At 34.7% G+C, this 21,302-nt stretch overlaps 1 protein-coding gene across 1 annotated transcript in view; it reads left to right on the top strand.

Moving 5' to 3' along the window:
- The first annotated feature begins 317 nt into the window (after positions 1–317).
- Positions 318–21,302, top strand: part of LOC150094344 (tudor and KH domain-containing protein homolog) — a 54,565-nt gene continuing 33,580 nt past the window's right edge. Inside the window, exon 1 of the mRNA XM_090411860.1 lies at positions 318–716. Within this exon, the coding sequence (XP_090267986.1) occupies positions 440–716 (277 nt within the window). The 5' untranslated portion in view covers positions 318–439. The remainder of the gene's footprint in view (positions 717–21,302) is intronic.

The raw sequence follows: 21,302 nt of genomic DNA, 5'->3' as shown, positions 1-21,302 counted from the left end.
GCCACATATAATCCCTACTGTATATATTGAATTTTTCTTGTATTAAAATTCCTTAAAATCCTTTTCTACCTATATAATTTAATGCTTAGAACTATTGCGATGTAATATTGTAATCTAACGCAATAGAATGTTTGTCATTTTCATGAATTAATTTGCAGTCTTATAACTGTATAATATAACCATTCAAAATTTATACATTGTCGATTTTAGTTAATGAGTACTCCTGGTATATCTGAAATAATAAATTAATCTACAGAAGATTGATTTGGGAATCCTAGAGGGTTCTTCTGCTGCCTTTTGTCATGATGTCTTGTTTAGTGGCGTGGTAGTGAAAGCAAAATAAAGATTTTTTTTTATTTTTAATAGTCGAGGCATTAGGAAGCGAGTTGCATTTTTTTTTTTCTTTTTAACATATTCGCAGTTTCCTTTCTGATACAAAATGGTCTGGAATATCAAGAATGGTGTGTTAGTTGTTATTGCTGGTATTGGTTTAAGTGTTAGTGTATCGGCAGCTCTTTTATATTTACTGTTGAAAAATGAAGACGATGTGTATTCAGATAGAGAAGAAAATGATATTAAAACTTCTCACCACAGTGTTATTCGCGTTAAAGTTCCTAAGGCTGTAGTAGGTGCTGTGATTGGACGAAATGGTTGCACTATAAAGGAAATACAACAGAAGACGAACACAAAAATTAATTTTGATGACCCCTTGAAAGGTAAGTTGCTTAACAGAAGTCAACCTTACATCCTAACATTTTTATTATTAAAAAAACAAACAAAAACATGGAGATATTGTGAGCTACCCCGAATTAAATTTTGCTAAATATATTTTAAAGTACATTTCCATTAGTATCTCTTGCTTGTTTTACTTAAATATGTGTGAGGGAATAATTAAAAAAAAATAAAAATACTAAAAAAACATTTAAGGTATGCAACAAAATCGGAAGCAATGTATAAGATGGATATAAAGTAGGAGTAAATTGGATGAATTGTGGAATTATGCAAGAGCTTCTGAGAAAGAGGATATTGTGGAGTAGATATAAAGAACAGGATGCCTTACATCCCCAACAGCACAAAGATTATTTTCATTGGATTTTTTTATGGTACAAAGACATCAAAGGTCATACTGTGCCAGAACACAGCAGTACATATGGTAATTGGTTAGTAGGACAATCACAAACATTCATGTTCTTGCGGCATTTGAACCTGCAGCCTCTTGGCTGGAGAGTGGATATGCTAACTGCTGCACCTTATGGATATGCTAACTGCTGCCCCTCATGCTATGCCAGCCAATCAGGCTGGCACAGCATGAGGAGTATAGAGTGCAGGCTAGGAAGGTGACAAGTGTAAGGAAATTTAAATTAGCATTTGAAAAAGAGATTGGCTGAAGCAGTACAGTGGGGAGAAAAGGTGAATATGGAAGACTGACTTTACTTTCACCACTGAAGATATAATGGAAATGTTCAATAAGTATTTCGTTAGTATGTACTAAAATAAAGAGCCAGAAGGCTTCAGTTATATAAATCAAATGGATATTAAATCCAGCATTATTTCAAAGCCAAAGTAGAAACTATGACAGTTTCATAAAGGAGTTGACCAGAGAGCTTATAGGAATACACCTGCCAGAATTCACTAGTTTCCCTAGCATGGACCATATAAAAGACATGAGTGCTTGCCCAAGCATCCATATATTTGCCTTTTATCTGTCCATTTTGATAAGGTTTCACTGGCCTGACAGCTGTTTCAAACTGGTTGGTTCTCCTCAGAGACCAGGCAGAAACCTTAAGAGAGCAAAAACTATTGTTCAGTACTATAGAACTTGAAATGTCGGAGAGGTGTATTTTTCTTAAGCGAATTCTCAGTGAGTGTATAAAGTATATTCTAAAATAAAGAGTCAAAAGGCTTCAGTTTGGTGATGCAAAATTATATAAATCAAGTGAATATTAAACCAGAATTATTTCAAAGCCGAAAGTTTGGTTTTGAAATAATGCTCGATTTAACATCCACTTGATTTATATAATTTCATTAGTGTATTTCATGCAAGGGTTAAGAGTAGTGTTGAACAGCAATATGAAGGAGGACAGAAGATTGGTAGTTCAAGAATGGGAAGTGTTTTAGACTATTATTAAGTAACTTTGATATTAATATGGCAATGGGACAGTATAGGATGTCACTATGTATGTTATGGGAATATGTGAAAGAGCTAGCAGTGCCTTTACTTGGTTGTTCAACAGAAATCTGGTAACAGGAACAGACCCAAAAGAGTGGAAAGAAGGAAAAGTAGTGCCACTGCATAAGGAAAAAGCCAAGTCAGGTGTTAAACTATAGGCCAGTGTGTATATCAAGCGTAGTGGTGATGGTGTTAGATTCAGAACAAACTTGGATTGATGAGAATAGAAATCTTTTGAGAGAGAGCAGCATAGATTTGTTAAGTGGAGGTTATGCTTTAGTAACGTGGTTACATTTTATAATATGGTGACAAGCACTTTGGATTGTGGGAGGGGATGCATGTACAGTGATTTATTTGAATTTCATTAAGACATTTGAGTACTACTGCATGAAAGAGTGCTTGAAATTGAGCAAGATGTGGATGGATAGCATTTGGTAGCTTGGTTACAGCGATGCTTGACTGATAGTAGCCAGCAAGTTGTGTATGGAGGTGCAGTGTCCTGAGAAAGGAAAGTGACGAGTGGAGTGTCACAGGGTTCTATTCTGGGACCACTGTTGTTTCACTTATGTATTGGTGATATAGTTCATGGCATGAAAGGAGATATTCAGGTAAATTGAATTAGGAAGAGCAATGTTAGGAGGTTCTGATGTATTTTTATAAGAGGATTTGAACAGGTTGGTGCATTGGGCTGAAGAATGGGAATGTCATTTCATTGTTGCTAAGTGTAAAGTTTATGCAACGTGGGCAGAGAAGATGGAATAAGGTTTATCATATTGGATGAACTTTGCTTCAGGAGTGGAGGTGGTAAGGGATCTGCAGATCTTGGTGGATTGGGAACTTGAGGTTTAGGAATATTGGCAATGAGGCTTTTGGCCTCATGGCCATTGATACATTTGTAGTGCATCTTAATGTTCATCAGCTGAAAATAAACTTCATGGTAGAAAAAGAAAGTAACAGTTGGCTTCTCTTTCTAAATGCTAGTGACATGACTACCTAATACCTCATTCTTTTCCATTTATAGAAAATCCACATATATAGGAAAGTATATGTGGATTTTCTATAAATACAGTAGAGGTATCCCTCGATTAACACGGTTAATTAATCCCTCGATGTTACTGTGTATATAAAAATCGCATTAATCAAATCTAATAATCAATAGTAAAAATTACAATTCGTCCATGATTGATTACTGTATTAATAATTCATTTTATTCGTTTTTTTTATCTTTTAGGAAAGATAATGCAAAGTAGGTACAAGTTTAATAAACTTGTACCTACATTATTTACTGCAATTTTTTTTATCAAAAGAAGTTACCAAGAGTCATTTGAACAGTTTTAGTTTTTTTTTCTTATCAGCATAAATTCTACAATAACAAGCAAAATGACCCTTCAAACCTCGGCAAACAAAACAATTAACCATAAAGAAAAAACACTGCAAATATAATACATGATGGTACAAATTAAGTGGATATTGAATGCAACGTTATTTCATAGCTGAATATATAGAAACTAAAAGTTTCGCAAGCATAAACTCGTAGTAAAGGTGGAGTAAGCTTCAGATATCACTTTCATTAGTATTTTCCATAATGTAAAGCACATCTCCTAGAGGACATGTATGATAAATATTAAATTCAGCATTATTTCATAGCCGAATATAGAAACTACAAGAGTTTCGTGCTGATTATAGAAAAACTGAAAGTTTTGCAGATGCAAGCATAAGCAACCTTATGGGCAACTATGAGTTGTCCATAAGGTTGCTAAGGTGGAGTAAGCTCCAGATCACTTTCCTTACTATTTTCCATAATGTAGAGGACATGTATGATAAATAAGTCTTTGACTCTCTATTTCAGTAATATATGATGGTTTATTTATTTTCAGTTACAATCTAGAAATTATTGAACAAAGAATAAAAAACAACAACAATTAAACTATACTGACATCGGAGGTCACGGTATCTTTCAGATACAGTTTACTGTCAAATATCACAAACCCTTACATAACATGTATTAAACCAAACTGACATCAAAAAACAGTGCGGAATATCACTCATAACATATGAATGCACCCATGATCTCCAAGCTATACACTAAATTGTGTAAGAATATTTATATTAAACATTTTGCATGTATCTGTCAGATCAACTGCAAGCTCCGCAGGGTTAAAGGCGCGTTAATCAAACTCTTGTCGCGTATATCAAGGGATTGCCGCAATTAATTTCACCGTGCTAATCAATTCCCACATTAAGCAAAACCGCGTTAAGCAAAGGATACCTGTATTTACATAAACAATCACACTACTACTCATATCAATAGTATGTTCAAATGACACATCCCTTGAAACAGAGCTCAGGTACCTTTTGCAATACTGTTTTAGCCAATGGCTATAACCTCTATAAACTAGATAAAATACTGCATACACCCCTGAAACCAACACACAAGATTACAACAAAACCATTCCTTATATTTAGGCTACATCAAAAAAATAGCTAAGGTTCTGTGCAAAAATCCAGTCATTCAGCTAGTTACCTTCAAGGGTTCTCCTAAGGATTGCGTTGTCTTCTTACGCATCCTGAAGCGTATAAAGTTTTTTGTACCTGCAGCTTTGCCTATTTTGGACAGAATGGTAGATTAGTTAACAGCCACCTTGAAGAACACAAATTACATCCATGCTCATTTGTATGGAATTGAGACTGATGGACCATTCTTTGGATATTCCTTCACACTGGATTAAACGGAAGAAGACAGTGTTGTATAAAAGTTACTAGAGGTCTGAGAGACTATTTTTAGAATCAACATTGGCTATGAAGAACTTTCCAAACCTCAAGTATGGCTGCATTAGTTTGCCAAAAATCTGGGAGACAGTCATTCTGAGACCAAATATAGCCTGACTTCTTCGAATCAACTTGATGATTATCTGGCCTATGGAGGACAGCATGTTAGTTCTATTATTTTCAGTTATAACTCGGTTATCAGAATTTTCTACAGTGATCTAATTAAGTACTGTTTGCTTGTCACAGTTGGGATTTGTGATCTGAGAATCCTGGGTAGAAACCAGCAAAATGTTAATCAGTTCAATAAATCATATTTTTTTCTCTTGGTGTTTATACCGCTATTATGAATATGCAACAGCAACATAGCACACGATGGCATGACACTATGACAACAATCATTGAGGTGAAGAGTCAAAGAGCGTGTGAGAGGCAGTGGGGGGAAACCTGAGATAAGTAGTATGTGAGGCTGGAATTTGAATGAACATTGGTGGAATCAATAATTAAAACTTCCCATCAAAATTAATTTCCCTTTATTTTTCCCAGCCATTTTGCATCAACATTTCATGTCCATAATAGCATCCTGTTGGATATTATTATTATTACGTAACACTTCCAGGAAGTCCAAAGACTCATCGAGGGAGGGCACCTACTCTACATCTCTCTGTATCCACCAACCACAACTACCGTCTTTGTCTATACTATCGCCATCTACCACCATCATTAGTATTTTCACAGACAATCACAAACATCCAAACCCGCAGCCATTTGCTTGGAGAGCGGATACGCTAACCATTCGGCCAACCAGGCTGGCATATACTCTTATATGTACTCTTCTATTTATCTTAGCCTAATGATAAACAGTCTTAAAGCCATTACATGTATTGCCTTCTTTTACTTACACTTTGAACAGCTTTTAATTCCTCCCATATCATTTATAGTGCCATCCTCTCCCTTTTCCAGAACATATTATCTCTTGTCATTTCTCATCTAAGGATATTATCCTTACCTAACCAAGTCTATCATATGCTAGTTATCCTTGGTAAAATCATCTCATTGCCCAAAACTTATCCCTCTTATTACTAATGCCTCTTGCATAAATAATGCCAGAGAATAATAACAAGCAGCAATACTCATTATTTTTGTGCTGCTTCATCAGTCCACCCTGCCAGTCATTCTCATCACTATGTAATAATCTTTCAATTATCTGATTGCATCTGGAAATTGATTTGCTGGCTAATGAGTGGATGGTGCATTTAACTGAATATGCAGTTGCATAGTAAAGTCAGTTAACTTCAAGACATGCCAACTGATTCAATGACTTGTTAAATGAAGGGGATCCTTTAATTTGATGGTCCAACATTTGAAATATCTCTGTAATTCTTTGTTTCCAAGATATGACCAAGACTGCTCTTGTTAAGAACATATCACTTGCTCTTACATCCATCACCACACTCTGTCATGCATCTTTTTGTCACTCTGACCACACTGATTTCTCTGCTCCTTTATATATTGTGTTATCTTGCTTTTTTTCATCTTTCACTTTGTCCTGCTATTTTCTCATCTTTACATCCACTTCCTTCTGTTCTTCCACCTGCCTCTTCTCACATTCCTTAGCTTCTCTTCCATGTCCACTTCATTCTTTTCATTCTCTTTCACCAAATAAAAACTGTTATAAATGTCCCTTACCTAATTCTTACAGATGTAGCTCATCTGTCACTCATCCGCCCACTCAAACTATTCTCTACTACTCTTGACTGCATATATTCACAAAGTGCACACTTTGTGAATGTATGCAGTCGTTTTGCACATCTTAGTACCATTGTGCTATTCAATCATCTTTGTTCCCATCCACAATCCTCTTATCATACCTAAGCAACTTGCTAAATGCCTTCACTGTTCGCATCTCTCATATTATTTAGTATTCATTTTTCTTTTCTCCCAAGTTATTTGTACTTTAACTACTGCCGTCACTAACATCTGTTATGCTTGTGCATATCTTTCACATAAAGACTTATTTTCTTCATTGTATGGATCATTATGCAACATCTTATTTACATACTATATTTGGTAATGAAATCTCCATATAATTATAAAAATCATGTGGATATTAAATCCAGCATTATTTCAAAGCCAAATACAGAAATATAGCGACATGATCGCTATGCCCAAGTGTCCATATATTTGCCTTCTATTGGTCCATTTTGATAAGATTTCACTGGCCTGACAACTGTTTCAAACTGGTTGGTTTTCACCAGAGAGCAGGCAGAAACCTTAAGAGAGCAAAAACTCTCAATACTAAGGAACTTGAAACGTCAGAGAGGTGTATTTTTCGTAAGCGAACTCTTGATCAATGCTTAAAAGTATTTACTAAAATAAGGAGCCAAAAGGCTTCAGTTCAGTAATGCAAAAATTATAAAAATCAAGTGAATATTAAATCCAGCATTATTTCAAAAGCCAATTATATAAAAACTATAAAGTTTTTGTATATTCCCGTAGCTCTCTGGTCAAATTTTATACAAAACTTCTATGGTTTCTGTATTTGGCTTTGAAATAATGCTGGATTTAATATCCATTTGATTTTTATAATTTTTGCATCGCTGAACTGAAGCCTTTTGGCACTTTATTTTAATAAATTTTCCATATAATGCTCTCCTTATATCTCTTGACGCTTTTACCTACTAAGTTTAGCTATTTCGTTTGTGCCTATCAATTGCTTCTTGAGTGTCTACTTTCATTCTCCATTTCTCATTTTATTCTTCATTTATTCACTTTTCAAAGTTTTTATTAACTAGGAAAATAGTTTACCCCCTCCCCCCAAACTATCATTTGATCTGGTAGTAAGGCTAGGCTAAGTTGGCTGTTTATAATGGTATTATTTAAAGAGAATACATGTTAATTGGAATAATTTTATTAATATTTGCAATATTTCAACAGTCAAATTGCCACCATCAAGGAACAAAGTGCAGAGTGATGTATGCAGGCACTTCGTTAAGTAAGTGAGACTGACGTAGGGAAATGAAAGGTGAGCCCAAAGTCCTAAAAAGCTTGCCTGGCGGGTTAGAATGGTTGTTTTTGGCTGATGTTCTAAGGATGAGGTCTCAAACTTGAGGAGTTGCAGTAGATTCTGGGAATAGCCTTGTATTTGTGGCCAGTGTCCAAAGCTTGGTTTGCGAGTCCTGAGTGTGTCTGTAACTTGTGGAACTGGATGTCGTTGACTGATGTTCTGATGATGAGTTCTTTCCAAATTTGAGGAAGTGAGGTAAATTTTGGGAGTAGTCTCGTATTTATACTTGCTACAGTAGTGTAAGGTAGCCTTTTTCAAGCATATCTTATGGCTGGTGTCCAAAGCTTGGTTCATGAGCCTTAAGTATGTGTGTGATGGTGGAATTGGATATATTATTTGTGCTTGGTAGGTCTGATTAGCTCAGATGCTTTTAATACCTTTCTGAATTTAAACAACCAACGCTGTATAACTGAGAGGAGACCTCCACATAGCCTTTAAAGGAATGCGGAGAACCTACCAGGGCTTCTAACCTAATGTTCAATCCTCACCTTCTCGTGGCGCACTCTGTTGGGTATCTACTTGGATACTGAATGAATGAGGATGAGCTGGCAATTTGGGATTTAGCTGACTAAATTGTATTCTTATTGGTTAAACCAAAATAAAAAATGATGGTACAACATGACAAAATTTCATGTTGGCTTGGGCGTCGCCCGATTAAACAAGGCCCCTGTTGTTTTCACCAGAGAAGCAGGGCGAACAGCGAAAAGTCAGCTACTGGAACAAATCTGAAAGCAAACCCCAACTCAACATCACCAGAGTTAAAGATCGGTACTATCAACATAAGAAGCCTGAATGGCAAACAAATGGAGCTAGCTGAGGAATTAGATAAGTACCAGATCGACATAATAGGGGCGACTAAACAAAAAAGACAAAAACTGGTGAGATCTTTCTGAGCAATAAAAACAAAATGTTATATTCAGGCAATGACAATAAAGGAAAAGAAGGAGTAGCCATAATATTCAACAAAAAATACAAGACTAATCTTCTTGAATGGCAGTCAGTCTCAACTAGAGTAATGTGAGCAAATATGAGAATGGGGAACTGGACAATGAGACTTATTTGTGCCTATTATCCCACAGAAGGTTCTACTAAGGTAGAATTGGAGGAATTTTTTGAGGCTTTAGAAAAAGCAACTGACACAATGAAAAAGGAAAAATTGGTCCTTGTTGGGTATCTAAATAGCAGAGTAGGAAATGATTGTGAGACATACAAAAATATTTTGGGAAAATTTCGAGAAAAGAGCAAAGCTAATAATAATGGCAAATATCTGTTGGATTTCTGCTCAGGACTTATTACTAACACCATGTTCGAACATAAAAATGTGCACAAATTCACATGGAGAGAAGAGGCTAGGAATAAGAAAAGTCTCATTGACTATGTTATTATTGATAGTGATGTTTTTTTCCTGGTGCAGGACACCAGAGTGTACAGAGAATTTGAAATTGGAAGTGATCACTATTTAGTCTTGAGCAGGATAAAATTGAATTTCATATCGAAAAGAATAACATGTAAGAAAGTTTTAAAGCGAATAAAAGTTGAGCAGCTCTCAGATGTGAACTGTAGACTAAAATACAGAAAGATCATCATCAAATTCCTGCCATGTACCCGCAAGGGGTGTACAGGATATGATAGTACTACATGAAAAATTTACATCATTACTAACTTCTTATCTACAATTTTCCTCCAAATCAGTCTATTACTTGTCAAGACTCCAACATTATCAGATCTTATATTTCTATCGTCTAAGGCACTTTGTCCCGTATCAATCCACCTATATCTTGGTCTTCCTCTGGGTCGTTTTGCTGCCAACCTGGCAGAGAACACTTGTTTTGTTAATCTTTCTTCGCCCATTCTGTTTAAGTGACCATACCACCTGAGATTATCTCTGCTAACGCATTCCTGGATGTTGACAATATCAAGTTCTTTCCTAATATCCTCGTTTTTAATATGATATTGCCATTGATGCCATCTGTTCATGCCTATAATCTTTCTCAGGACTCTCATATCTGCAGTCTCTAGTCTTTGGTCAAGTGTTTTACTTCTGACCCAGCTCTCAGATCCATAAGTTAAAACTGGTTTGAACACTGTCTTGTATACAGCTAATTTAGTGTTCCGACTAATTTCTCTCTTATTCCATATGAATTTATTCAGTTGACTTCCCACCATACCAGCTTTGCTGATTCTGTTGTCTATTTCTCTATTTAATTTACCATCTTCAGTAAAAATCGTGCCTAAGTAGCTGAATTGTTTTACTTGTTCCACAGGTTCTCCATTCACAACACAGTTGACATTTTCAATGATTCTGCCTATTTTCATTGTCTTTGTCTTTTTATTGCTGACCTTCATACCATATCTATTACAACATATAATAAATTTAGTTTAATCCTTTATCCAAGTGTGAGCAAACAAAGTTTGCGCCTGAAAGTATCTTCAGGACTGGGATAAGGTGGTACAACACCAGGGCACTCATTGCAAAGGTGGAGCAAGCTACCAACACTCCTATCTGAGTATCTCCCATAATGCAAAACACATCTCCTTGGGGATATGTCTAATGTTATGCATTAAGGGAAAGGCCACAACCCAGACTAGTTTCGACCTTTATTTAGGTCTCTTCAGTGGGAGCCAGGCCCAAGTGGAGATACCAGGCAGAAGCATTAGCAGGTCATCTCTGCCTATAGGAGTTGCCAAAGTAATCTATTACAACAGTTATTCAATTTAGTCAGAGAATCTTGCAGACCTTGTAGCGGATTTATTTAGAAGTATAACATCATTCGCATAAAGCAAAGAGCTGACAGTAGCATCTCCAATTTGATATCATGTTTAATACCACTTTCCTTCATAATGTAATCCATATAGATAATGAGTAACAGAGGGGATAATGTATAACCTTGTTTCACACCAGATTTAACATTAAACCATCTTCCTGTAAATAATGCATAAAATATTTCTTTTCTTTTTTTTTTCATACATGGAGAGCCTGTGTAGCTCAGCGGATGTGGCGTTTGCACATCACGGCGCTTGACCGTACGAAGGTAGACTTTGTTTCGAATCTAGTTGATGACTAGAAGAAATTTTTCTAAGCCTTTTTTCGAACAGTTCCTGAATTAGTCAATCTCTGACACAGGCAAGTGGGTTTTTCACCCCGTAAACTCAAGAAAATCGACTGTAGACCCCCACATTATTTCATACATTAAATATATTGTGTTAGGATTAGGGACCTCGACAGGGCGGCACTTGTTGAGCCGTCTCTCTTCACTTCCTGCTGCTTAATTAGTGATAGCCTTGGGCCAGCTATCTCTAATTGGCTGCCAATGGAGATTGAACTGCCCACTCAGTCTCCAAAAGTTAGATAGAGGCTAAATGGCCTCACCTACTCCTTATATGGGAATAAAAAGGTGTTAGATGATTTTTTTTAAATTTTTTATATGGGAATGACATGAAATAGGATTTGAAATTTTCTTGCTAAGAATTTTCGTGCAATTAATTTTCTCCACGATGAATTGTCTGGACATGAATTTGAACAGATGGGATTGAATAGTAGATTAGTGCAATTGTGGATTGGTTGTCTGATGGATATCATCAAGTTGTATAGGGGGAGAATATCACAGAAGAGGAAAGTCACTAGTAAAGATCCCAAAGATTGGTTTTATGGTCATTGTTGTTTAATTTGTATGTAAATGACACTGGGAAGGGCTTGAATGGTGATATACAGTAGTTGAAGATGACGTGAAGTTGGGAATTGCTATGAGGAGTAGAATAGATGTTATAGCCTTGAAAGAGGACTTGAATAGAGTGGGTGAATGGGGGAGATGAGTGGAGGCTACCACTTCATTGTAGCAAAGTAAGGTTTTAAATTTGGAAAGCAGATGGGATATGGTGTACAAGATTGGTGGAAATATCTTAGAGGAAGTGGAGGAGATGAAAGATCTGGGGAGTGATGATGGATATGGACCTGAAATTTTGAGAGCATTTTCCTAAATTTGTGAGGATAGTGAAGCAGATTATAGCTAGGGATGTGCTAAATATTCGGTTTTGCTTTGGTGTTTGGCTGCTTCGACTTGTCTTTCATATATTCGGCTTCAGTCGAATCAGTAGAAAGATTTGGTATTTGACTAGCTGAGGCAGAAAATTTCCTGTTTGCATGCATCATAGCAAAGGTAATGAATCAGGAAAAGCCTTCCCTTCTCTTGCGCAATTCAAATAGAAAGGTTTTACATCTAATGAGTGAACTCATTCCACAGTACAGTTTCTCAGAAAATTTCTTTTGTCACTAGCTACCAGCTTATTCCTTGAAAGAGTTTTTTTTTTTTTCCCCAGAAGTCGAAAATATTTATGAAGAAACCACTTCAAAGCTGCTGAAAATTTAATTTTCCTACATCATAATTTATCATGAATTCATTTTCATTATTAAATTCATAATTATTCTCTATATTTCACAATTCAAAATACCGTATTTCTTTGTGTATAACACGAACTCTACTTTTTTGAACCTACAATTAAGAAATCAATATTTTAAACATAAAACAGAACACATTTGATATTTTTTTAAATATTCAAAGTATATTTAGTAATTAGGTAATATTTTAAAGATATATACTAAGAAATTATGCATCACTCGTGACAATTGTTTTTTATTTTTGGACATTTTTATGGGCTAGAGCTCAAAATATTGTTAATGCATTAACTTACCCTGCCAACGAGTTACAGATGTATGAATGCTTTCAGAGTTCTGATTAGTTTATTCAGAATCAGCCGTTAATGATGTCAATCGACAGAGTTAACAAAGGCTAGTGTTCGCAGAGACAAGGTACCAGCAGTTTTGCCATGGCAACCACGGGTCTCTCAACCAATTACCCTCCATGTATAAGACGACCCCCAATTTTTGGTCTAAAAATTTTAAAAAAAAAGTATCTTATACATGGAAAAATATGGTCACTTCTGTTAATAGAGCAAGTTTGAAAAATGGAGTGAGTTTGATGGGCAAAAGGACTTATACAAGAAGTATGGTTTGCATCTGAATGGATTTGGTGTTCAGAGTCTGGAAAAAGTGGTGTTAAATGAAATGAATATGGATGAGCAAAATCAGGGAAATTAGAATTTTTAGGGTGGGGGGGTGAGCTGTTGAGTCGATACGCAGAAATCAGTGAGGCAGTTGAGTGTAATTATATGCAGAAAATGCCTAAGTTTGTACCACTAGTAAACCAGAATGAGATAGTTAGTATAAAGCATCAGGATAGCATTGGGCCTAAAGGGCTTTTGCACTCTATGTACCCTAATGCCAGGAGCATTCGAAACCAGGGGAGGAGTTTTTTTGGTATCGGTTAGTTCATCCTGGCCAAAGGTTATCAGCATTAGTGAGACATAGCTGACAGAAGATGAATTGATTTAGTAGGATAGAATGTAAACCGTGTTCAGGGAGGATAGAGAGAAAAGAATGGGGGGAGGAGTGTTAAGTAGGTACACTTTCAACATATATCTCTAATCCAGAGCATTTTAGTAATGAAATGCTGTAACGCCTTATATATGGAAATATGTCTTCTGCATTACTTCAACCTTTGTATCATTTATGGGTCAGGCTTCCACTGGTCCTTCCCATAATTATAGCATTATATGTCTGTAAGGATGTGTGTTGCATTATGGGATGCTAAGGCAATTGATGTGAATTCGGTAGCCTCTATATATGAGTTACCCAGTAATGAACTTACTTCATATGCAAACTTTGTGTGCTTACACTTGGATAAAGGATTAAACTAAGAATATAATTTCTTGGCATCTTTAATTTATAATATAATCAAGTGGAAAAATTTGCAACATATTATGTGAAGGTGCTAGGGAATTGTCTTTGCCTTTGACCACATAGTTTAATCTAAGTCTTAGTTAGGCTCAAGGATCTGGAAAGAGGGGAAAATAGTTGAATTGCATAAAGGAGACTCCAAGACTTATGTAGCAAAATTACTAACCGATGAGCATATCAGGAGATGTTGTCAAGGTACTGCAGAGGGTAGTCAAGAGCAAAATACAGGAATAGATAAATGGAAAAGTGGTCATTAATGCATATACTTTTTTTTTTTATACTTAAATCTTGAAATTAAATATCTAAAGCAGGTCTTTCTAACCTGACACTATCCATAACCAATTAACTTCATAAAGACGTTAACTGAAAATTATGTTGCCTTCCATCATGATAAAGAAGCCTCAATTCTCAAAATATAATACTGGATATAAGGGACAAAAGTCCCTTATATCCAGTGACACCTAATAAAACAGCTAATATCTCGCAATTCATTTTAGAAATTATGGACTTGACAACCCGTGTTATAAATAACTATTTTTAATTTCCCGATGTTTCGGCCTTCATATCAAGATCATCCTCTGGAGTATATGCAAATATACAAGGACAAGCTGAGTTACATTTCACACAGTAAGCTAAAGAAACAATTATTTGATCACCGGTTATTCTACTGGTATAACCTCTAGTGGAAAAAAAAAGATACAGATAAAATTAAAAATGAATTAAATATTTAGAAACTACATCAAAGCTAAATTCTATTTAAGATAACATGAGAGAAACATTCTTTCATATTGATAGTTTTCTTACAGTAACAATGATGTCCTATTTTTAACATGACAGTTGCTATATTAGATTTAAAATTCTGGATTATCTACAGTCCTGTTTATAGTTAGCTCTTAGTAAGAAAGGTTTCGTGGGTAGAATATGTGCCTTCCATATGCTTGGGATTTTTAGACCATCATTATTGTTCAGATTGGAGTGGTTGATAAGAATCTCACAGGCTTTCTTAAATTTGCGTTCATACCATGTTTTGGTGTGATGTAAACAACTGGTGCTTTTCCAGTCAATTCTATATAAAGTGTTCAAGCTGGCCTTTCTGATCAGGGCATGATCAGAAAGGCCAGCTTCACCATAGTTATTATATTTAATGTGTTGTTTATGTTCCTTTTGTCTGATAGGAATTGTATATCCTGTTTCCCCTTATGTATGGTAGATTACAGGTACAATAAATACTGTATACTCCAGGTTGGGTCATCAGAGGAAGTGGGTCTTTGGATGAGTTCAGTAAGCTTTTTAATTTTTCAGGACGTTTAAAGGTGGCTTTGAGGTTGTATTTCTGTAGTATTTGTTTATTTTATCTGATGTTCCTTTTATGTAAGGAATGGTTATAGTTTTATTGTAGTCTGGTTTATCTTTGTTTTTTATTGAGATCTTGTAGAGAATTTTGTTAATGGTGTTTTGGCTGTAACCATTTTTTAGAAAAGTATTGCTGATAACTTTAAATCCGTCTTTGAGTGCTTGTTTGAAGATCTGCTCCGATGAACATGCACTGAAAGACGAATTTAAAGTTATCAACAATATTTTTCAAAAAAATGGTTACAGCCAAAACGCCATTAACAAAATTCTGTACAAGACCTCAATAAAAAACAAAGATAAACCAGACTACAATACAGTAATCCCTCGATTAATGCACCCCCGATGCGTTTTCAATTAGTGCGTCATTTTTTTTCGATTCCCAAATTCGATTAGTGCGCCTATATACATCTTAAAAATAAATGTTACAGATTTTTAAAATTTTCGATCTATAAATTTTTTATGGCTAACTATTTTAAAAAATCGCTCACCAGGATGAAATAATTTAGTTACCGATTTAAAACATTTTACAAAGTAATTTTTTAATGGCATGCTACGCTATTTCCATGTACACTATGTATACCATGTATAGTGTTCCAAATTTATCGCAAAAATTCTGATCATATCTAGTGCCTCCTCTGCAACTGTTTTCCTTACTTTTTTATTTTAAAGTATTTTCCCAACCTTTCATCATGAGTAAAAGAATTAATGAGCAAAAAAGTGGAAGTGTGAAAATGATTTGAAAAGTACTCTTATTGGAAGAAAAACTTGAAATAATAAAGAAAAATGAACAAGGCGAGTCCAGAGCATAGATAGGACAAGAACACAAAAATGGGCGAGTCAATTATACGAGCAATTTTAAGCAAAGCTGCTGAATACAAAGAGAAAGTTAAGGCTGCTTTAAGTTCATCAGTTATGCACTTGAAATCAAAGTATTATAATGATTGAATTAGAGACTTCTCTCTACACAGATCGAAGATTGTAACCAAAAAAACGGATCCCGCTAAGCACTGAGCTTATTAAATCAAAAGCATTGTCTCTTTATAACTTTGAAAGAAAGGGCCATCAATGATGGAAAAGAAGAATTCCACGTTAGTGCTGGGTGGTTTGAGAAATAGCCTACATAATATTCTAATCACAGGTGAAGCTGCAAGTGCAGATATGAAGATGGCCGCAGATTATCCAGAGATTTTGAAGAAAATTGTGTAAGAAGGGGGGCTATAGTGACCAACAAATATTTAATGTTGATGCTACTGGCTTTTTTTTTTTTTTTTTTTTTTTTAGGAACCAAATGCCTTCCAAGACTTTTCTGGCCAAATCACAGAAATCTCAGCCTGGTTATAAAGTCGCAAAGTCAAATGAAATTACTGCTAGCAATATGCGAGCTGTTTGGAAGCGCATTTTTCTACATTGTGCAAATGATTTTAGAGGCTTTTCAAATGAAACTAAGTTAATTAAATCTCATTCTGAGAAATTGAGTGATTCCAACCTGCTAATTTTAGATGCACAGTGGGAAGATCCTGAAGAATATGAACAAAATTTAATCATGACAAGCCCAAATAAATTTGACAGAAACAAAGTGAAAATATTTTTCGTGCAACCGAAGTTTTTAAGCAGCAATGCTTAGAGGCTGACCCTGATGAAGAGTAAAATTTTCAGAAGAGTAGAAAAGGCAATAGGGCCATGCCTTCAGTTATATGAAAAAAAGAAACAGAATGCCCGTCAAACTACGTTAGCTCAATTGTTTGTTAAGAAGTAGAATAATAAATTTATATTCTGAATATGTTTTGTCTTTTAGCTTCATGGTTTTCCTTTAACTAGGCCCTGAGACATACCCTAATTCTTTTATAAAAAAAAAAAATCAAGGGTCAAAAAAGAAACATGAGGAACAAATTATACTTTTTCCCATAGGTTATTATATTCGATTAGTGCATTTTCGATTAATTTGCCTGTTTTAAAGAACGTATTAGGCATATTAATCGAGGGATCGCTGTAAAATTATAATCATTCCTTACATGAAAGGGACATCAGATAAAATAAACAGAATACTTCAGAAATACAACCTCAAAGCCACCTTTAATCGTCCTGCAAAATTAAAAAGCTTACTCAACTCATCCAAAGAGGAATTAAAAGGAACATAAACAACACATTAAATATAATAACTATGATGAATCTGGCCTTTCTGATCGTGCCCTGATCAGAAAGGCCAGCTTGAACATTTTACATAGAATTGACTGGAAAAGCACCAGTTGTTTACATCACACCAAAACATGGTATGAACGCAAATTTAAGGAAGCCTGTGAGATTCTTATCAACCACCCCAATCTGAACAATAATGATGGTCTAAAAATCCCAAGCATATGGAAGGCACATATTCTACCAACGGAACCTTTCTTCCTAAGAGCTAACTATAAACAGGACTGTAGATAATCCAGAATTTTAAATCTAATATTGCAACTGTCATGTTAAAAATAGGACATCATTGTTACTGTAAGAAAACTATCAATATGAAAGAATGTTTCTCTCATGTTATCTTAAATAGAATTTAGCTTTGATGTAGTTTCTAAATATTTAATTCATTTTTAATTTTATCTGTATCTTTTTTTTTCCACTAGAGGTTATACCAGTAGAATAACCGGTGATCAAATAATTGTTTCTTTAGCTTACTGTGTGAAATGTAACTCAGCTTGTCCTTGTATATTTGCATATACTCCAGATGATGACCTTGATATGAAGGTCAAAACGTCTGGAAATTAAAAATAGTTATTTTTAACACGGTTGTAAAGTCCATAATTTCCAAAATGAATGCTGATCACCATGCAACACTAAAAGAAATACCCCTCAATGCTGCTCCTTTGGTTACACCATTACATCAACTTTTAGTGTGTGCTTTTAATCCATTCATCTGTTTTTAGAAGTCATCCGAATCATTTTAATCCCACTATATTTAAATTTCAAGATTTTATGTAGGTTTCAATATAATATTGTTTATTGTATTATAGTTCAGCTTACCTTATGCTGTTTGTATTTTGTTATTAATTTTCTACTTGATTTCTATTCAACAAAATGCAAAATAGTTATTCTCTTGGACTGTTATGTTTTTCCAATACCATCTAATTGTATAGAAGAACTAAACCCAGAAAGATTATCCTTGATTACTTTCAATGAGAAGTTTTTTTATCCTTTTTTTTATATACAGGTAACCCTCGTATAATGCAGATGTTACATTCCATAGAAATTCTGCGTTATATAAATCGCGTTATGCAAAACTCAGATCACATAGAAAAAGTAGGGTTATGTTCCGAAATCTTTTTTTTTTTAAATTATATAAACAACAATGACATATCCAACAAAAATATATTTTTATTTAATTTAGGTAATTCATGTAAGTTAAGGAAACATAAACTATGAAACAAATACATAGTATAAAATTATAAAAGGTACAAATTATACTTAAACTTCATTGCACGTAATGCATAAATGTTTTAGGCAAAATAAAATAAAGTTCATATTTTTTTCTTTCATAGCACGAGGATTTGGGGATCAGTTAATAAACATTGGTTTGTCATGTAATCACCTGATGCATTACTACAAAACAGTAAAGTAATTCTTTGGAAACTTTGAATCTAGGAGCTGACCTTTCATTTTTTGAAATATAGCTGCGTTTTTGTATTTATTTTATTTTATTTTTTTTTTTTTTTCAATATAACCCGGATTCATTTGCATTGAACACCTGGTCTGCACTATAAATGTTTATAAACTTTGAGAGCTTTTTGTTTAATAAGATTGCCATCCAAAGGAATTTTCTTTTGAGTGCAATCTTCTATCCAAATCATTAGAGATTTCTCCATTTTTCCAATTAGAATATTGCATACATGAGCAACGCACTTTGCACTTACTGTTGACCCAGCAATAAACACTTTCTCAGATTTTACATTTGTTTGATTGTTCGAATTGTTGATTCATTTAAATTTAGAGTCCTTTATTATTATTATTATTTATTATTTGACACCTCCAGGGAGTCCATAGACTCATCGAGGGAGAGCACCTGCTTTACCTCTCTCCACCACTAGTTTTTCCACAGACAATCACAACATCCATGCCCATGACGGGATTCGAACCCGCAGCCTTTTTGCTGGAAAGCGGATATGCTAACCTCTCAGGCTGGCTGGCCAACTGGTTTTTCTCCATTTTTCAACCGATCCATGATTTTAATTTTTTCTTTGAGAGAAATTAATTTTCTTTTCGCTGTTGGTTTTCCCCTTTCGTTGCAGTTTGTGGCCATTACTATAAGAATTATTTTTTTACATGAAAAAAAATAGGATTACATATTAATTATGTATGTAACTCACTAGAAAATAAAGTGCTCATTTTTAATATGCTTTCCTGGCAGAAAACGAAGACAATTTTCAACCAAAAAACACTTTATACGGTAAACAATTGACGAACATGTGTGCTAAAAGGTATTTTCCCTAATATAAATGCATGATACATGCACGATACGGGCAGACGCAAATATAACGAAGATAAAATTTGATTTTCAAGTTGCACGGTGAAAAACATGAAATGCTAAAGGGTTAGTACAATTTGTAGACTGCGTTGTACAAGTACAGCATTATACGGGGATTACCTGTACTGTGTGTATATATATTTATATGTGGGTGTACAATATAATCCTGAGATTAACGACTAAATTTTCAATTTTTATCTTCTATTAATATTCAGCTGTAACATATGCTATAACCATATTTACTATATACAAGGTGTGAAAAGAAGAACAAGTGAAAGTAGTTGCAGTGCTCAGTCTATCAGAGGGGGGGGGGGTAGAAGCTGAAAGGAATTGCATCTCGTATCCATCGGTCACGTGATAAGTTTCAAGTTGATCAGTTCACCTGCTTAGTTTAAATAGTATTTGTGTTTTGCACCATTTTCACAAAAACGGAAAGCGGTGATTGTGAACAATGGTGATTTCGTTGGAATTGCATGATCATGAGACTTCATATCTGCACTTTTCCAAAATGTCATATAGGAGATGAATCTTGAGTGTACAATATGATCCTGAGATCAAGATTCAGAGTTCACAATGGAAAACATTCAACTAACCTCAACTGAAGAAGGCACACCAGTTAAAATCCATTATCAACATACTGTTGATTGTCTTTTTCCATCTGGAGGAGATTGTGTGGGCAAAGTTTGTACTTAGAGGTACTACGTTCAACTCTGAGTATTATAAAGGGGTATTGGCACATTTGTGGAATGATGTGCATTGAAAAGACTGCAGAAGTGGGTGAACGGTGTCATGTTGCATCATGACAATGCTCCATGCCACACATCTCTTCTTATTCACCAGTTCTTGTTGGATAAAATAAAATAAAAATTACTATGTGCCTGCATCTGCTGTATTTATTTATTTATTTTTTTTTTTTTATTAGTACACTGTGACTTATGGATCTTCCCAAAGTTAAAATCAATGATGTCTGGAAAGCATTTTGCTTTAATACAAAAAATTGAAGTGACCATGACAATGTGCCTAAAAGAACTAAATAATGATATTTCTCAGAACTACTTCAAGAAGTGGCTGGAACATTGGGAAGAGTCTGTGGCAAGCCAAGGAAGACTACTTTGAAGGAGATTAATTTATATTTGATTTGTATTTATGTTAATAAACTTTCTTGAATTCCAATGTTCACTATACTTTTTGCTTGCACCTTGTAACTAAAAGATCTCCTAGGGATTCTTTATTGAACATTAAGCATGCTATCTAGCTCTACATAGAACAAACATGAATGATGCATTCAGAAAATTTTAAAATAGTAACATGTCTATTATAAATACTTCATGTTTCATTAATTTTGATTAAATATACATTTCTATTATGAAATACAGGGTGTTTCAAAAAGAATGACCCGATTTCAAATAATTATATTTAATAATGAAAATGTGGTACAGTTACAAAATAAATTACCAAGTATGAAGTAAGGCCTACAGTTTCACTCACCACAATTACAAATGCTCAATGTGCCCTCCACCTGCTGCACGGACAAATCAAGCCGATAGCTGAATTCATCTCAAACGCGTCTGAGAGTGTCTTCTCTCACAGAATTTACTGCAGCCATGATTTTGGTTCTGAGCTCATCCAAGTCAGCAGGTAATGG

The sequence above is a fragment of the Typopeltis vanoorti genome, chromosome 22 (genome assembly GCF_054136105.1).
Source record: "Typopeltis vanoorti isolate ZY-2024b chromosome 22, IOZ_Tvanoo_1.0, whole genome shotgun sequence".
NCBI classification, from domain to species: domain Eukaryota; kingdom Metazoa; phylum Arthropoda; class Arachnida; order Uropygi; family Thelyphonidae; genus Typopeltis; species Typopeltis vanoorti.
This window is presented reverse-complemented; position numbering and strand designations above follow the sequence as displayed.